We start from the raw sequence: 19,564 nt of genomic DNA on the forward strand, positions 1-19,564 counted from the left end.
ACTCAGTTCTTTCTGGATCCTCTGTTTATTAGATTGACTCAGGCTTTGCAGAATGAGTATGTTCTGGTTTGCTTATATTTTCATCTATATAATAAGCACGAAGGGCCTAAGTTTAAGATTTAAAGATGTTGATTTGGATTATGATAAACAAGTATCAGTTATTGGTGATTTGAATCCCAATGTACTTCGGAGGCTTTTTTTTAAAAAAAGTGAGTACTGATGTATACAAAGACTTTGAGTTAACCCAATAAAATGTACTTAGAATATTCCTTTCCCCTAATGAGAATTAATAAAACAGCTATGATTTATTGATTTCTAAGTGTCAAAGGTGCCATACATTTTGTATCATTTTTTCTTCATAGCAACTCTAGAGTAGATACTTTCATTTTACAGATGAAGAAACTGAGGGATAGAGAGGTTAAGGAACACATTGAGGTCAATCACATAGAGTCAATTAGTGATGAAATTGGTTTCAGATCCATGTCTTTCAGTTAAACTGATTTTCTGAAAACTATTTATCATCTACATACTATGTGCACAGCTACTGGGGGGGGGGAACCTGGTAATAATATCTTGGAAAAAGTGTGAGTGATGTTATATTGTAGAGTGAAGAATAAAGAATCCCATTTAGGTTTCCTTAAGCTGATCTTTCTTATAACTTAATCTTTAAATTGTAAACATTTTTACTCTATTTTATACTTAGGCTGTATCCATTCATTCAATTTCTGTGATTCATTAAGTAATTCTTGAATAATTTTGTAGTTGAAATATGTTTTATATAAGTTGTCACATGTGTTTAGGAGTGAGAAGGAGAAAAATGGCCATGACAGCTAGAGGATGGCCTGTACTATCACCAAGGCCTTGGTGTTGCTAGGAACTGGCCTGACAATGCTTCTTAGGCTTGGTGTTCTTCTGTTGAAGATAAGCAATTGCACAGAAAATCAACGTCAGACAAAGCTGCTCTGTGTCCATGATGGGGCAAGAGAAAAACACTACCACTCCATAGTTATGTCCAACCATAGACGAAACATGAATGTTGTCCCAGCCACAAAATGCCAGACACCTCTCCCAACTGATTATGATTGCTGCTGTTTTACCTAGTTACAGCTTCGCTGTGGGTGAGATTTACTAAGAGGTCCAACCAAAGAATTACGCTCACTTCCTGACAGCATTTAATCCTGAGCAGAGCCCTGCTCCCTTAAACCCTCCCCCAAATCACCTAATACAAGCCCCAAACCTGTAAGTCTTTCCTAACACCTTCTTAAGAAGATACTCCAGCGTACCCCATGGTGGGCATTGACATCTCTCAATGCAATGAGTAATAAATCCAACTAGTTTAACTATAGTAGTGTTCCTGGCATTCTTTGTCTGGAGGGCATTGCCAGGAGAAAGCTTATTAGTATCTTTGACTCTTCAATTTAGTATTAGAGATACTATATTCTAATCGGATTAGACAGCAGGGCAAAATCAGAGATAATTAAATATGTACTTATATCTAATAAATTTCATGTTTTAGCTATGGCATGTTTTATGCTCACTACCACTGTTTAAAAATGTGTTTTATTGCTGTGATTACCGTTATGTGAAATCAATTCTAGAATTTATAATTAATGTTAAATTATTATAGTACAGGGAAATTCAAGTATCTATAAATTCAAAGTCTGGTTAAAACTAAGAAGTGAACGTGTTAAACTAATAATTGTTAACAGATGTTAGATAGCTCAGAGTGAAAGAGGCTTGTTAAACATTTTTTTTTTTAGATTTAATGACATTTCTGTTTAAATTCTTCATGAAGTCTTATAGCAAATTATATTATTATGTATGTATTATCCCACCATTATCTTTTATTTCTTTCAGACAAAATATTTAGGGAAATTAGGGGATTTTAAGAAGTGATTTTCTTTAACTTGAAAACTCTGCTGTTGAACTGTTTTGAATTTTTACTAGGAAAAATCTTTTGTGACAAATTGCACTTTAAAAATGGCTAAAGTATATTAACTTTTCTTGGTTTGTAATATATTTTGCTAAGGCCATATTTTAAAATCATTGTTCTTTTTGGTAGTAAATAATAGAATGAAGTTCACATTATGTACTACTTAACCGATATAGGTTTCAACATATTTCTTTTAGGTAAAACTTGCTTTTCTACATTTTTGCAAATTATTATTGTCCTCCAAACATTAAATTCAGTGGATGCTTTTTTCTCTAGCTTTTGCATTTGATATTGTTTACTGCTTTTTTTCTCGTATCTTTTTTTTTTCCCCGCAAATTATTTTGACTGGGTTTTGCTTTATATCCTCTTTTTATTATTCCTTCTTTGTACTTTTTTTCCAGCTTCAATTCTTCTGTTACCCCCTCAAGTGAACATTCCCATCATTTAGTTCTGGGTCATATTTTTTCACTGTATACCTTCATTTACCACAGCTTCAACTATTATTTTTAAAATTGTTGACTTTTAAATAAACATTTCTAATGTGGTTCTCTTGAATTTGAGTCTTGACTCTGCTGGACATTTCCATTAGCATGTCTGACTAGCTATAACTTAACACAGCTAAAGCAAACCTTTCCACACCAGCCAGCTTCTTCTGACTTATTTTTGTCCAGGATTCTGTTCACGTTTAGTTTCCAGGACTTAAAACTTTGGTCATCACTGGCTCCTTTCTTGCCACACATTGAATTAGTCAGTAAGTTTTATGGGTTTTTGAAAGATGTATTTAAAAAAATTAGTTTCAATGAGGAAAGGATAGATAGTCTTTTCAAAAAATGGTGCTGAAATAATTTCCATATACAAACAAAATTGAACCTTGATGACCCTTGCCTTACACCGTTTGCAAAAACTAACTTGAAATGGATCATAGGTATAAGATGTAAGAAATAATACATGGTAAGAGAGAAACTTATAAAACTTCTAAAAGAAAACATAGACAAAAATATTTGTGATCTCAGGTTAGGCAAAAACTTACATAGGATACAAAAAGCACAAACGATTAAAAATTGATGAAAAATGGATAAATTGGACTTCATAAAATTTAAAAACTTTGCTCTTAAGAAAACATCACCACACATGTTTATAGCAGCTTTATTTATAATTGCCAAAATCTGGAGGCAGCCAAGCTAACCTTCAGTGGGGTAAAGGAATGGATAAATCGTGTTACATCCAGACAGTGCAATACTATTCAGCACTACAAAGAAATGAACTAGCAAGCCATGAAAAGACAATGAGAAACCTTAGTAGTACGTGTAAGTGAAATAAGCCAATCTGAATAGGCTACATACTGTATGGTTACAACCATATGACATTCTGGAAAAGGCAAAACTATGGAGACATTAAAAAGGTCAGTGATTGCCAGAGATTAGAGGGGAGGAAGGAGTGAAGAGGTGGAACACAGAGTACTTTCAGGGCAGTGAAACAACGCTATATGATACAGTAAAGGTGGATATGTGGCATACATGTGTCCAGACCCATAGAATGTTTAACACCAAGAGTGAATCCTGATTTAAACTGTGGACTTAAGGTGATAATGATGTGACAATGTAGGTTCATCAGTTGTAACAAATGCACCATTCTGGTGGAGGATATTGATAATGGGGGAGACTATGCATGAGTCAGGGCAGAGGATATATGGGAAGCCTGTACCATATGCTCAGTTTTGATGTGAACCTAAAACTGCTCTAAAAAATAAAGTATTAAAAAAAGACATTATTAAGAAAATTTAAAAACAAACCACAGACTTGGAGAAAATATTTACAAAACATGTTTGATGAAGGACTTGTATCCAGTGTGCATAAAATTTTTTTTTACATCTCAATAAGAAAACAATTTTAAAAATAGGCAGAAGATTTGAAGACATTGTGCCAATGGTTATATATATGGATATATGAATAATGACATAAAAAGATGCTCAACATCATAGTCATTAGAGAAATGCAAATTAAAACCACAATGAGATACTTCTATATACCCAATAGAATAGCTATCAAAATGACTGAATATACCAAGCATTAGTGAGGATATATAGAAATTACAATCCTCATACGCTGCTGGTTGGAATGAGAGGAACAGTTTGGCAGTTCCTCACAGCGTTAAACAGAGTTACAGATAACTCAGCAATTCCATTCCTAGGTATCTATCAAAGAGAATTGAAAACACACAAGAGCCTCTACAGAAATGTTCATAGCAGTATTATTATTTTTTTTAAAAAATTTATTTATTTATTTATTTTTGGCTGCGTTGTGTCTTGGTTGTTGCGCTTGGGCTTTTCTAGTTGCAGTGAGCGGGGCCTACTCTTTGTTGCCATGCACGGGCTTCTCATTGTGGTGGCTTCTCTTGTTGTGGAGCACGGGCTTTAGGCACGCGGGCTTCACTAGTTGTGTCACGTGGGCTCAGTAGTTGTGGCTCGCAGGCTCTAGAGTGCAGGCTCAGTAGTTGTGGCGCACGGGCTTAGTTGCTCTGCGGCATGTGGGATCTTCCCACACCAGGGCTCGAACCCGCGTCCCCTGCATTGGCAGGTGGATTCTTAACCACTGCGCCACCGGGGAAGCCCCAATATCAGCATTATTCTTAAGTAAGCCCCAAAATAGGAGCAACTCAAATGTCTAGCAATGCGTGAATAATAAACAAAATATGATATTTCCATATAATTGAATACTATTTAGCAATAAAAAACAACTACTTACTGATAGATGCAACTACAAGGATGAATCTTGGAAACATTACATTAAGTTAAAGAAGCCAACACAAAAGACTACATCTTATATGATCCATTTATATTAAATTTCCAGATTAGGCAAAATTATAGAGAAAAAACATCTTACAGTGCCTGAGCCAGGGGTGGGAGTGAAGATTGACTACAAAGGGGCATGAGAGAACTTTTTTGGGTGATGGAAGTATGCTTGTGGTAATAATTGTACAACTGTATGAATTTACTAAAACTTATGGAACCTTTCACTAAAATGGGTGAATTTTATGGCATATAAGTTATTCCTCAAAAAAATCAACAACTTATGATTTTAAAAATCCAAGACTTTCGGAAAAAATATAAGAATTCATGAGTTCTTACTAATAATAAGCTGAAAATAAATATGGACAAAGGAAGGGCTCTTTAGAACAGAATGATTAGTGCCAACTTGTAAATATATATGCAGGGAGTGGTGGAATTGGAAAGTTAGCATTTTGCAGGCATCTAGAATCAAAGATTAGATCAATAAAGAATCACCAGTTGATGCTAAATCTTGGAAATTTGCATCAGGAGCAGGATATTTATATGGCCTAAAAATATCTTTTTATAGACCGCTTATTAGTTACAAGGAAACAGTAATGCAGAAATCAGTCTTGACCACCATGTGATAAAAAATAACATCACTAGTAAGGAGCAGGTGGACATGTGTCTCTAATTGTTAACACCTTTAGGACACATCACCACCTATGTAATGTTTCTTCTGATAATGCATAACCTGAATTTACTTGTGAAGAAACATCAGGCAGACTCCAAATAAGGACTATTCTATTAAAAAGAGTGGGTGGAGGGTGGGTGGTATCAAAAAATATTAGTGTCATAAAAGACAAAGTAAGGGTGTAGAAATGTTCCAAATTAAAGAAGGCTAAAGAGACGTAACAATGAAATGCTGTACCCAACCTAGACTGGATCCTGAACTGGAGAGAGAGAAAAATATGCTGTAGAGGACACAGTTAGGTCAGGTGACAACACTGGAACATGGACAGTAGATTAAAAAATCAATGTTACTGAAGTTGACAAATACATTGAAGTTATGTAAGAGAATAATTCTTTTTTTCTTTTTTTAAAATTTTTTAAAATTTATTTATTTTTGGCTGCACTGGGTCTTTGTTGCTGCGCGCAGGCTTTCTCTAGTTGCAGTGAGCGGGGGCTACTCTTCGTTGCAGTGTGCAAGCTTCTTGTTGCGGTGGCTTCTCTTGTTGTGGAGCACGGGGCTCTAGGCACACGGGCTTCAGTAGTTGTGGCGCGTGGGCTCAGTAGTTGTGGCTCACGGGCATAGTTGCTCCGTGGCATGTGGGATCGTCCCAGACCAGGGCTCGAACCCGTGTCCCCTGCATTGGCAGGCGGATTCTTAACCACTGCACCACCAGGGAAGGCCGAGAATAATTTTTTTTTTTTTTTTTGCTGTACGCGGGCCTCTCACTGTTGTGGCCTCTCCCGTTGTGGAGCACAGGCTCCAGACGCGCAGGCTCAGTGGCCGTGGCTTACAGGCCCAGCCGCTCCGCGGCATGTGGGATCTTCCCGGACCAGGGCACGAACCGTGTCCCCTGCATCAGCAGGCGGACTCTCAACCACTGCGCCACCAGGGAAGCCCCCGAGAATAATTCTTAATACACACTGAAACGTTTAGGGGTAAAGGACTAGGATATATGTAATTCACCCTCTGAATGACCTTAGAAAAAAATGTGTAAAGAGAACAAACTTGTGTGCACAATGGTAAAGCAAGTGTTGCAAAATCTTAGCAATAGGGAATGGATAAGGAGTATGCAGGTGTTCTTTATTCTATTCATATCGTAACTTTTTTGTAAGTTCAAAATTATCTCCAAATAGTAAAAGAAACTTTTAAAAAAAGTGCTTTGACTTCAGGGATTTTTTGGTGTATATGTGTGGATGGTGGTGATGGTTCATTTTCTGTTTTATTTCTTTTCTGATATTTTAAAGTAGGTTGTAGGTTTTGGGGCGAGTTGGGATTGAAAGCAGGTAGGCAAATTTCATTCAAGCTTGTTTGAAGTTCTCAATTTGATAACTGAGATTGAATACTAAATGTAGACAAAGCCTGCATGTTAATAATTAGCCTAAAGATATTCTGATATAGCTATGCTCACTGAAGGGCTTTAAAAAATTATTAAAAAAATTTTCTTTTAGTATCTGCAACATGGCTGATAATTTGGATGAATTTATTGAAGAGCGAAAAGCCAAACTGGCCAGAGACAAAGCAGAATTGGAAAGTGATCCACCTTACATGGAAATGAAGGTAATTTAATTTTTTAATGAATCAGTATCTTAAACATTTTTGAAATCTACAAAAGTAAATTTATTAGAATAGTTTTTTGTGTGTGTATTTTTCAGAATATACATTTGTTAAAATGTTTCTGAAAGCAGTGTCTGAAAAAGCTTTCCTACGTTTGATAGTTATTGAGACTGTGCTGGACTCTGAGAATATAGCACTAATCTAGACAGATGTGGCACTTTCTCTCATGGGCTCAGTGTATGTAATAAGATATAGAATGTAGATTAATCTATGCCATATGGTCCATCCTAATTAGAGTAACTGTATATATGGGCTTGCGCAAGACAGTCCTGCTTTGCTTGTTGTCCCAGTGTGTCGTCTGGTTTAAGCATTTGTCCTGGACAGAGTTATCCTGATTGAAATGATAGAAAATATGGACACCCTAATTATATAGGAATTTTACCCATATAGCTAATATTTATCGTGGGCTAACTATGGATGAGGCATAATCTTTAGAGGTTACATTGATACTTTGCATGAATCTATGAGATAAGTAGTTATTATTGTCATTTTCCAAATGAGTAAACTGAGGCATGGTGACGTTAAGTAATGAGACTTAGGTGACAGAGTTAGTAGAACTAGGCTTTGATCCCTGGCAGCCTGAGTCCAGCGCTTGTTCTCTTCACCATCACACTAGTTTGCTTTCTTTCTGTAATATCTGCCTTGTACAGGGAGCTGTGCCAAGGACTTCACAGGTATTACATCATTTAATCATAAAATCCCAGTGAAGAAGGCTGAATTTTTGTTGTTTTACAGATCCAGAAGATGAGGCTTAAAGGGGTTAAGTAATTTGTCCAGGTACACACAGTAGTGGATTCAAGATTGGAACCTTTATGTGTCCAGCTCCACAGTTTATGCTCTTAACCACTCTCCAGTACTTAGGACTAACTGACAGTGTACAGCTTTATTATAATTTCTAATATTATAGTAGATAGGTAATAATCTTTAAGTCTTAGGTCAAGTACCACCCTCTCAGTCAGGCCTTGCATTCCCTCCCTCATCATTTCTGGGACTCCTCACACTGTTCTGTTTCTTTCTATTGTTCCTCTGTATCACTCGCTACATATAACATAATCTAATTACGTATTACGTTTATTGTTTGTCGCCACAGTAGTTTATAAGCTCTGTGATGGCAGAGATTCTTTTGTATTTTTTTCACTCATATGTTTTTGATGTCCAGGACAGTGCCTGTTTCAGGAACTCAGTGAGTATTTGTTGATAAGTCAGTGAGCTAAATAATAGAACATTGCAATATTAAATACCTTTGGTTAACTCCTCAAACCTTACATTTAAATTTCTTCTATGGTGTACCATGTAATTCCATCAAGTTGTTTAATAAAAGTACTGAGATTAATTGTAAATTTTGTGGGTTTTTTTCCCCTCTGATTTTGTAAATATTATGTCTCTTTCAGGGAACAGCATCAGAGAAGCTTTCTGAAAACAGTAAAATATTAATCTCCATGGCTAAGGAAAACATACCACCAAACAGTCAACAGACCAAGGGTTCCTTAGGTATGTCATTAGCTGTGCTAAACTGACTTTAAGGTATTCTTATCAGGCTGTCATGAAAGAGCTTTGTCTTGTCAGAAAAAAAGGTAAATTTGGAATCCTAGTAAATAACTCTTTCCTTTCTGGAATCTTACATGTGACAGTATGGTCTACATATGAAATATAATGTATACTGAGAACCTTCTTCCCATTTTAACTGTTATTGTCTTGGTTATGATTTATAGAAATCATAGCAATAAGTATGTATCAAAATTGAAATTTTTTTTTTTTTTTGGGGGGTACGCGGGCCTCTCACTGTTGTGGCCTCTCCCGTTGCGGAGCACAGGCTCTGGACGTGCAGGCCCAGCGGCCATGGCTCACGGGCCCAGCCACTCCGCGGCATGTGGGATCTTCCCAGACCAGGGCACAAACCCGTGTCCCCTGCATCGGCAGGTGGACCCTCAACCACTGCGCCACCAGGGAAGCCTAAAATTGAAAATTTTGAATGGAATTTGTGTGTATGTGAGAGAGAAAGTGTGTTAATTGTGGAATAAACGTGGTGGACTTGTTTTTATTTAAAAGTCAAAGACATATGCTTAAAGGATACAAAATACTATTGATGACTATATTAGAATTGTAAATAAGTTAATATTTAGCTATATTGAGTCTTTGGTTATGGTTTGGTATGAAAATATTTGGGAAACTTTACCTCATTTTGGCTTGTTGGTAGGTGTACATTTTTTTTTTTTAAAGAAAATGTATGAATATTTTAAAAGTGTATCTTGTGAATTACTGATGATGACTGAAACTTTCACATAAAGGAAGTCAAATATGATGAGTTGCATTTGGTTAAAGCATTGTTCTCATGTGGATGATTTTTCATGGCCATGGGTGTACTCCTAAATTGTTAGCTGCTTTGCATTTGTATTCCACTGGGAATACAAGGGGATGTTGGCCAAGAGACTGAGTAGATAGTGGGCTCTCTGTCTCTACTAGAAAAACAGCTCAAAGTGAATGCCATACTTTTAATATCTCATATATAGATAATGCTTTCCATTCTGAGTCTGTTACAAATTATTGGCCAATATACAGGTTTAGTGAACTTAAGCATTATATTTTGGTCAAGTGCCTTAATCTCTAAGGCACTCAGTTTCTTTATCTGTAACATAAAAAAGTTGGATTATCTTCTAGCCCTAAATTTTTATGGATTGACAAATTTAATTATTCCAACAGGTAATGTTTTTAAAAGTTTGATAGTACGTTCTCTCAAGCACTAAGGTCAGACAGAATGACTGAAATTCTGGAGTTACAGTTTGCTTTGGACTGCGGCTCTCATGCCTTTGCAACCCGGCACAAGTTATTTAAGCTCCTTGTTTCCTCATCTTAAGAATTGCATCTATCTTAAAAGGTTATTGTGGCAATAATTGAATACATATGAAAAGATGACTGGCACATAATTGGTGGATAATAAATTTTAATTTCCTGACTTCTTTCACATTTTTTTAAACTAGGTTTTTGATTTTTAAGAATTATATTAAAAATTATTCTTTGACTATTACATTCACAAATGATGGAGAGTTTAAAGTCCAACTTACAGTCAGTGACTTCTCCCTCTTCCTTAATTGGTATCCTTCAGGGCTCTGTCCTAGGCCTCCTTTTCATTTCATGTACTTCCTGAGTGACTCATTCACTCACAGGGCTTTATTTATCATCAGCGCGTTCATTACTTCTAAATCTCTATCCCTAGTTCCCATTGCTCTTATGAACTCCAGACCCATATATCTAATATTTTAACATCTGTCCTTGGATGTTGTGAGCTCAGGATCAACATGTGCAAAATGAACTTTACTCCTCGCAAACTTTTACTGAGCTGGCTGTGTGGTCATCCTCGACTCCTCTCTTCCTTTTTGTATCCCATAGCAAATAATTACGTAGTTCAGCTGATTCTAACACCTGAACCTCAAGTAAGTTTACTGTTCTCTAATTCCACAGAGGTTATTTTATGTAGGCCTCCACTGTGTTTCACTGACATTTTTTTCTAGTGTTCTTTTTGTTTTACAGTCTAGCCTCCTCTACTAAGTCTCTGCACTGCCTGTTGATATCCTTCCAAAAACCAAATCTGATCATGTTAGTCCCTGCTTCAAACCCTTCAATGGCTTCTTATTTCCTGTATGATAATTTTACTCTTTTATTACTTTTACCAGATTATGTTGGCTGTTCCTGCCTTGTGCTCCTGTGACATTGGCTCTCCCCTTGAAGGATAGTTTTGAACTTGTTCAGCTCTGTTTTACTGCAGTGGCACACCAGCTTTCCTGCCATTGTCTATTCATTGCTTAACACAGTGTCTGGCATTTCAGTGCTTAGAGAAGATATTTTGAATGAATGAATGAAGGTCCCCATTGCAAAAATAAACAGTTCTGTTAGGTGTGTAGAATTTAATTTTTATGGATTGTTTCTTTTATTGCCAACCGAAGTAATAATTATTTTTGGTGCACATTGAATCTTACTAAAGAATAATATATAATTTGACTAATTTTGCACCTTATTAGCCTTCAGTTACTGATTTCTTGTGTGAATAATTGTGGCCTTAAGATTAGGCCAAATACTTCATTTTTGACATTAGGAAAAATGTAAAATAATTGGGCAACAGGGAGTTTTCCTTAAGTGGTCTCATCTAGGAATTATAAAACAAGCTGGTCTAAAAGGCAAACTGGTTAAAATTATATATTGAATTAAAGCTCTGTGACACCGTACTTTGAATGAATAATTCAGCCTCGTAGCTATCAGTAGTACATACACTGGCAGTGTTTGTTTTAGCCACAGTGAAGACAGAGTCTATTAATAGCTCATTGTACAGCTGCCACATCAGTGGTACAGCTGTCGTGTACCACTACAGTTGTACGATTTTGTAAATTCATTTCTGTTAGATGATGATATTCATGGATAATGCTTATCCACTGCGGCTCCTTCTTCCAACATTTGTGTAACACCTCTCGCAAAAGGATCTGAGGAGCATTACAATGACTTCTGACACCAACTACCCAGATTTAGACCAGACTTCACAGATTAAGACTTCTACAAGTCTTAATCTACAAGACTTCTCTTACTTCAGATACCATCTGCAAGTTTGGGGTCCAAAGGCCACCCTCACTTCTTAGTTAGTTATTTATCTATCTAATTTTTTGGCTGGATTGGGTCTTAGTTGCCGTGCGCAGGATCTTACTTGTGTGGCACGTGGGATCTTTTGTTACGGTGTGTGGGCTTCTCTCTAGTTGTGGCGTGCTGGCTCCAGAGTGCGCAGGCTCAGTAGTTGTGGTGTGTGGGCTCTCTAGTTGTGGCACATGGGCTCTGTAGTTGTGGTACGTGGGCTCCAGAGCGTGTGAACTCAGTAGGTTGCAGTGCGCGGGCTTAGTTGCCCCTCAGCCTGTGCGATCTTAGTTCCCCATCCAGGGATCGAACTCGCGTCCCCTGCATTGGAAGGCAGATTCTTAACCACTGGACCACCAGGGAAGTCCCCATCCTCACTTTGGACCAGCTGTTTCCACCACCTCCTCAAGTTTGATAACTCACTAGAATGACTCTCAGAGCTCAGGAAAGTGCTATACTTATTATTACAGTTTTATTATAGCAAAAGGATACAAATCAGCCAGCCAAAGGGGGAGATACATAGGGCCTGGTCTGGCAGCGTCCAAATATGAAGCTTCTGTCAGCCTCAGGGATGTGTCACCCTCCTAGCACATCAGTATGTGACAGTATAGAGTGTTGCCAACCACGATGTTCACCTGAGCTCTGGTGTCCAGAATTTTTACTGGAGTTTCATTGTGTAGGCATGCAGGATTGAATCATTGTCCATATGTCTCAGTCTCCAGACCTTCTACTTTCCTGAGGTCAGGCTGATGTCACATGGGTCAGAGGTCCAACCCTCCAATTACATATTTGATCTTTTTGGTGTGACCAGTCCCCATCTGTGTCATCTCTTTGGCGTAAACTATCTAGGGGCTCGTGAGTCACCTTATTAGTATCAGCTAAGAGGTATGTTCTGGGGACCTATCATGAGTAACAAAGACACTCTCATCACTCAGAAAGTTCCAGGAATTTAGAAGTTACCTCCCAGAAACCAGAGACAGAGGCTAGCCAGATTCTTTATTATATACAGCATGTACGTGGTTTAGTCCATATAAGCTGTTGAAATGGTGTCCTTGATAAGGAGTTTGTTAGAATAACTGAAATTTAATGAAATTATGAAAGAAGCAGCTGAAAATGATCTGTAAAAGCAAATGATATCTTCCATCTCTCTAAATCATTTCTAGGCATAATATTTGTGGTTCTTTTATTTAAAAAATTCTTAGACTTCTCTTACTTAGCTCATTTTCATGTTTAATAACAATTACTGAAGAGAAATGCTTATATTAATCTTTTAAGTTTAGTTCAGTCATACCTCAGTTAAAGATCATCTCCTGGGCTTCCCTGGTGGTGCAGTGGTTGAGAATCTGCCTGCCAATGCAGGGGACACGGGTTCGAGCCCTGGTCTGGGAAGATCCCACATGCCGCGGAGCATCTAGGCCCGTGAGTCACGGCTGCTGAGCCTGCGCGTCTGGAGCCTGTGCTCCCAACGGGAGAGGCCGCGATAGTGGGAGGCCCGCGCACCGCGATGAAGAGTGGCCCCCGCTTGCCGCAACTGGAGAAGGCCGTTGCACAGAAACGAAGACCCAACACAGCCAAGAAGAAATAAATAAATTAATTAATTTAAATAAAATAAAATAAAATAAATAAGATCATCTTCTAATCCTTTCTCTTCTTTAGAGAACTTGAACATTTTCCCTTAGACTGGTTGAGCATTATTCCTTTGATTTTGATGTTTTATATCCTGGAAGACATTTTTAATAGATGAAATAATGCAGTTAATACTTCCAACATTTTTTCATACATAAATATATTTTGACCCAACATCATAGATTTTCTGCAGTGCTTTTGAAATGTAGTTCCTGGCTCAGTGACAAGGATGAGAGCATTGCTGTATTTGGGGTTTTTTCCCTTGTATTTTCTATTAAAGAAATAAAGGAAAACATGCACATGGTAAAAAATTACAAAGAACAGAGAAGTATATAGCCTGAGAATTGGTGATCCTCCCAACCTTGTCCTCTAGTCTCTCTTGTTAAGCAGTTTCTTGTGTACAGTTTCATGACTATACTGTGCACACATGTATATAGCCCTCTCTTCTTTTTGTATATGGTAGCATAGGTCCTGTTGTGCGTTTGAAGATACCACTTTTGTGACGTATAGTATAGGGATGTGACCATGACCTCTTGGTTAAAAAGCAGCTTAATGCATCTGTTGAGAGACCTGGAGCAGCTACTGTCTGCTGCTAAGGTTTCCAGTACAGGCTGGCTGTTGGCTACTGTCTGGAACTTAGCTTGTAAATCGTTTCCTACACCTATAGAAAGAGTGGCTCATTGTGCCTATACTGTTTGTACAAACCACATGGTTTATGCAGAATACCTGCTTTCTGTCTGCAGAGTCTGGAATTTTGGTCCGTACTAGGCAGAGGGTGCCTAGGTGACCAGCTCCCATTAAAAACCTTGGGCACTGAGTAATGAGCTTCCCTGGTAAACAATACTTCACACGTGTTGTCACAACTTGTTGCTGCAGGAATTAAGCGTGTCCTGTGTGATTCCACTGGGGAAGAACTCTTGGAAGTTTGCACCTAGTTTCCTCTGGACTTTGCCCCACGTACCTTTTCCCTTTGTTAATTTTGCTCTATAATCTTTCATGGTAATAAGCCATAATTGTGAGTATAATGACTTCTGTGTCCTGTGAGTCCTATCAAATCACCAAGCCTGGGGATGGCTTTGAAGACTACCAACACAGTCCTTTTTAGTCTTTTTTTTCGGCTCCTTTTTAGCTTCCTCACCTCTAAACTTTGGACTGCAGAATCCATCTTTAACGTTTGTATTCCCTAGGTATTTTTTAATCCATCCACCGTTTCTAGGCAATATCTCTCACTCATATCAAAATGCCATTGATCAACCCTCCAGGCTCCAGAATGCACTAGATTTATTTTAGCTTTCATGCTCTGAAGTCATGTTTTGTAAATATGCAAGCAAAAAATGACAAATTATCTAAGTAAGAAAAAAGATTTTATTCTTGTTACTAGAAATTATTTGGTATGATTTTTAAAAATTCATTTTAAATACAATTATGCTCATGGAGACTTGAAAAAGAAAGAATTATAAGGAAGGAAAATTACATTGTTGTAATTTAAAAATAATACCAGAAAAAGATTAAAAAAATAGTACCAGAAAAGAAGCAACAGCAGAATTTCCCATTGCAGAGTCACTCTAGAGTTTAGACTAAGCTAAAAAATTACAGTTAATATAAAGATTTTGGAAAACAAAAGGAAATTGTTGTTTTTACCAATTTTTAGTTGTACTTTTAATTGTCATTCCTTGTAGCATATCTAGTCTTAGGTTTCTCTTATTATAAACTAAATCCCAGACATTCTACCTCTTTGCTTCAGTTTGTACAAGTCAAATGGATCCTTTGTAATAATGTCTGTATAGCTGAAGTTTGAGTACAATGTTCTCCTCAAAGTAGCTGCATCTGTTAAGTCACCTGCTTAGGGAAAGGCTTATTATTATTTCCTATATTTTGTCCTTTGATTATTTTTACTTAATACTTTATCGTGGTAATATCATAATGAAAAGAAGAAACTGTTTCATGGTAATTTGTAAAGTATTATGAGTGCTATGTTAGAAGGTAAATTAATTTTAAAAAGATTATACACTGTAGTTTTAAATATTTAACCCACAGCCACTATGGAAACCAAATACTTCTAATCGCTGTAGTTCTGAAACATAATGTTAACTTAGAGTCACTGATGTTGTTCTTGGTGAAGTGGCATCACTTCAAATGACCCTAAGGTGACACTAATGCTTTACTTGCCACTAGAACCGTGAGAAGACAACTGCTCTGAAAAGGTAAGTCTCACCATATTTCTCAGCTCATTAAGTCAGTTAGGATGCCATTGTTAATGCTTAGTTTAAAGTGAACAGAATATTTAAATTGTTCCATACAGTTCTTAATTTTAATTCTGTGACCTACGTCTAATACCATAAAATATTGGTACCAGATGACAAAAATAAGAATTAAAAAGTTAGTATTTTCTGTTGCCTAAGCCTTCAATGAATAAAATTATAAATAATTCCGAAGGCATTATGTATTCTTACTGTGTTTTAAGACAATTATTACAAATACTATTTGAATTAATAGTAAAAAGCAAATACTCATGATAAATAAAATTGAACTTCGTATGAATGATAATTGTAGGTGAAAATGAACCAGATTTTTCTTTCTTTTCTTCTTCATAAACCCACCAAGCAGAGCTGAAAATCAGCAGTAAAAGCCACCTTAAATACATGACTTAAAAAGCTGTAAATTACTTGTTCCGCTGAGTAGGAAAGCTGAGCATGTTGCAGGGTGCATCACCATTGTAGCATTGTTTTCTTTTCCCCTTTGACACAATAGAGCATCCACTGTGATCCTGTATAATGAGAGATACGTAACTCTGGTTACTAGTTATTACGCTTACTTTTTCTATACAATCAGACCACTAGAAGCAGAAATGAAATACTAAGAATAGTGTTCTTTCTCTTTGTTCTTCCTCTTACTCAGGCATGCATTCATATATTCTTTTACACGTTTATTCAGTGAACATTTTTTGAGTACAAGTTGTGTGCCAGGAATTATAAAATTGAATAAACATGGACCTTGCTTTCATTGATTTTATAGTTTAATTTCATATATGATACTCCATTCTGAATGTGAGAATCAAACCATTTTTCTCTTTAGGCTTGAATTCTGTATCTTTAAAAATAAGGTTTTTAAATTTCCTTTGTGAGGAAAGAATGCCTTTCTAGGATGATTTAAAGTTCCAAGCATATGGAATGCTTTAGATTCTTTTGGAAGAGAGTTGGGAGCATGAGTGAGAGGTGTCTCTAAGGAATCCTCTGTTATACCCCCTGTCATCAGGAGTTAAGCAGGCCAAAAGTGTTTATGAAGAGAATTCGGGTGTTTATGGTAGAAAGGGGAATTTAGTATTGCATAAAATAGACATCCATTTATATTTATACTACTTTGGCATTTTTGCCCCTGAAATATTTTAGTGATATAATAAAGCAGTGATATGACACAGTCATGATAAGTTTCCATCATTTAGCTGCATTGTGAGGAATAAGGCACAAAAAATGGTAATATCCTTATTGGTTTATTACCTACAGTCAGTTGTTTCATCTGTATTTCTTGTAGCTGACTCTTTAAGGAAACTTTTTATTTTGTTCAGAAATAATATTTTATACTATAGTATTGCACAGTAGGACTAAAAAAAGCGAGAGGGGCTTCACAAATCGAAATACTCATCTGATATCTGTGCTTCTTGATATAACATTTTACTATTAAAAATAATTAAAAGTATGTAATTTGATTTTAACAGTTTTATTGAGATATAATTTACATAACATAAACTTTACCCATTTAAATTGTACAATTCAGTTGTTTTCAGTGTATTTACAAGTTGTGCAGCCATCACTATTGTCATCACCCCAAAATATAATTTGATTTTTAAACTCTTGAATAAGGAAACCCTACTCAAAATGGAAGTTTTTCTTAAAAAACTAAGATTCTTTTACAGAGTTTCTGTTGGGATTATGAAAAAACTCTGGAAATGGATAATGGTGGTGGTTGCACAGCATTTTGAATGTACTTAATGCCAGTGAATTGTATGCTTGAAAATGGTTAAAATGGTAAATCTTATATCATGTACGTTTTATCACAATAAAAGTTAATACCCATTTATGTGAAATCAGAATTGGTGGCTTAACTTTAAAAGTTTTTGGAAATTTCAGCCTAAGCAATGCAAGGCTCTAACAATTTTTTTCAAACATGTTGTATTCAGTACCCCGTGATAAACCATAATGGAAAGGAATATGAAAAAGTATATATATGTATAACCAAATCACTTTGCTGTGCAGCAGAAATTAACACAACATTGTAAATCAACTATACTTCAGTAAACTTTTAAAAATTATAACACAGATACTCTTATAAGTTAAAAAATCACATTATTTTCACAGACTGAAAAACAGACGTTGAAGTTGTAGGTATTTTAAAAGAAATTTCAATAGAATTAAATGACGAAGTAAAGGTAATTGGCTTTTCTTTAATTTTGTTTGCAAGATGGCAAACAATGCAGAACCATTTGTCTAAAGGGGAAGAAGTAAATATAACACACCCTGTAATAGAAAGATATCTTTTTACAGATATATAAAAGTCTCCGGGAGGACACACAGACACAGCAATGTTGGTTGTTTTGGGCAGGAGAACTGGGTGGCAGAGGTTCATGGGAGGGAGGGGTATTTTCCATTATGTGAATGTATTACCTATTGAAACATTTCAAATGAAAAATTTATTATCCTGATCCAAGTGTCAGAATCAACATGACTGTGTTCCTTCCTACTGTGCTTTGTTACAGGAGATTGTATTAAAATTGAGATTGGGTTGAAAATGAGCTACATTGCTTAAGAAGTTGTTTTCTTTCTAGGGATTGATTATGGATTAAGTTTACCACTTGGGGAAGACTATGAACGGAAGAAACATAAACTGAAAGAAGAATTACGGCAAGATTACAGACGCTATCTTACTCAGGTAATGAGTTCTACTAACTAGTTTTATGCTTCAGAATTTACCTCCTAAATTTGTTTTCCTAAGGTTTTAGTCACATGCATTAATTTTTAGGTTTTTAATGGTATCTAGTGATGGGTATTGTAGCAAAAGTTAAGTGACACTTATACACATTCACACTGATAGAGAAAAGAACGGTGCTGAGAACTGGTGCCATGGAATAACGGACTCTTGACCTTTTAAGTAGGGCAGTGGGTTCCAATTGTAAATGAGATTGTAAATTCTTTTTGTTCATGTTTTGTGTAAAGTTGTCATGGTTTAAAATAGCCCAGTTATGATTTCCTACTACTCTCCTCTGCTCAGCCATGTATTAAAATGACATGTGGAGTTCTAGTTGCTAATTATTTTCTTATGAGCTAAGCTTATAAAGCTTCCTTCAGCATATTTCCTTAACCACCAGTCTTTGCTTTATAGTTTAATCTGTTTACTTTATAGTTTAATCCTTTTGCTTAGTGGAACTCTTGTTTTAAGTATATTTTGTTAAATTATATAATAGCTAAACTAATGATTTATTGTAAGTTTTTTTAATTTTTAAACATCTTTATTGGAGTATAATTGCTTTACAATGGTGTGTTAGTTTCTGCTTTATAACAAAGTTAATCAGCTATATGTATACATGTATCCCCATATCCCCTCCCTCTTGAGCCTCCTTCCCACCTTCCCTATTCCACCCCTCTAGGTGGTCACAAAGCACCGAGCTAATCTCTCTGTGCTATGTGGCTGCTTCCCACTAGCTATCTATTTTACATTTAGTAGTGTGTATATGTCCATGCCACTTATTGTAAGTTTTAAAATGCAATTTGCTTACTAGGTTATAAATGTATCTAAACAGTCATGATGTTTCTAGTCATCCCAAGATATTCTTTAGTTTTTTCTACTTTATAATGTTTATTCCAAATGTATAAATGGTCTCTTATTTATTCTGATTTGTACATAGAGAGAAAGGACTTTGAATACATTTTACCAATGGTTTGTTTCCCTTGACTTTAGGGTATTACACAAGCAAAAAGAAAGGTAGGGCTGCCTGCAAAATGCTCTCCTTTAATTTTTTTGTTTTGTTTTGTTTTAGATCTAGTAGCTTGTAATCATTTGCATTTATGATATTGTTGTACTCAAACTAGTAAGAAAAATAGTTTCATTTGTGATTCAGAGACTTTTGAATGGCACCATTTTGGATTCTTGCTTTTAGCAAAATGACACTATATATTATAAGTTTCCATTAATACAATCAAGTATTCTTTTTGATTCCTGCATTGCATTTGTTTCTGTTGCTTTCTTATTCATCTTTTAGAAATGCTCAGCAGCTATTGTAAGT

The 19,564-nt window shown here is 36.1% G+C and overlaps 1 protein-coding gene across 6 annotated transcripts in view; it reads left to right on the plus strand.

The window, feature by feature from the left end:
- CSPP1 (centrosome and spindle pole associated protein 1) overlaps positions 1-19,564 on the plus strand; it is a 117,170-nt gene that overhangs the window by 2,407 nt on the left and 95,199 nt on the right. For 3 of the 6 annotated variants that reach the window (XR_014017836.1, XM_081259013.1, XM_081259014.1), the window contains exons 2-5: positions 6,882-6,990; positions 8,439-8,538; positions 18,110-18,213; positions 19,240-19,263. Coding sequence is in view for 5 of the 6 variants with exons in the window: in XM_081259013.1 (XP_081115139.1) it covers positions 6,892-6,990; positions 8,439-8,538; positions 18,110-18,213; positions 19,240-19,263 (327 nt within the window). In the remaining variant the exon portion in view is untranslated. The remainder of the gene's footprint in view (positions 1-6,881; positions 6,991-8,438; positions 8,539-18,109; positions 18,214-19,239; positions 19,264-19,564) is intronic. The other 3 variants (XM_081259015.1, XM_081259016.1, XM_081259017.1) reach the window with 1 other exon arrangement.

This window comes from Mesoplodon bidens (assembly GCF_964165515.1).
Source record: "Mesoplodon bidens genome assembly, chromosome: 16".
In the NCBI taxonomy this organism is placed as follows: domain Eukaryota; kingdom Metazoa; phylum Chordata; class Mammalia; order Artiodactyla; family Ziphiidae; genus Mesoplodon; species Mesoplodon bidens.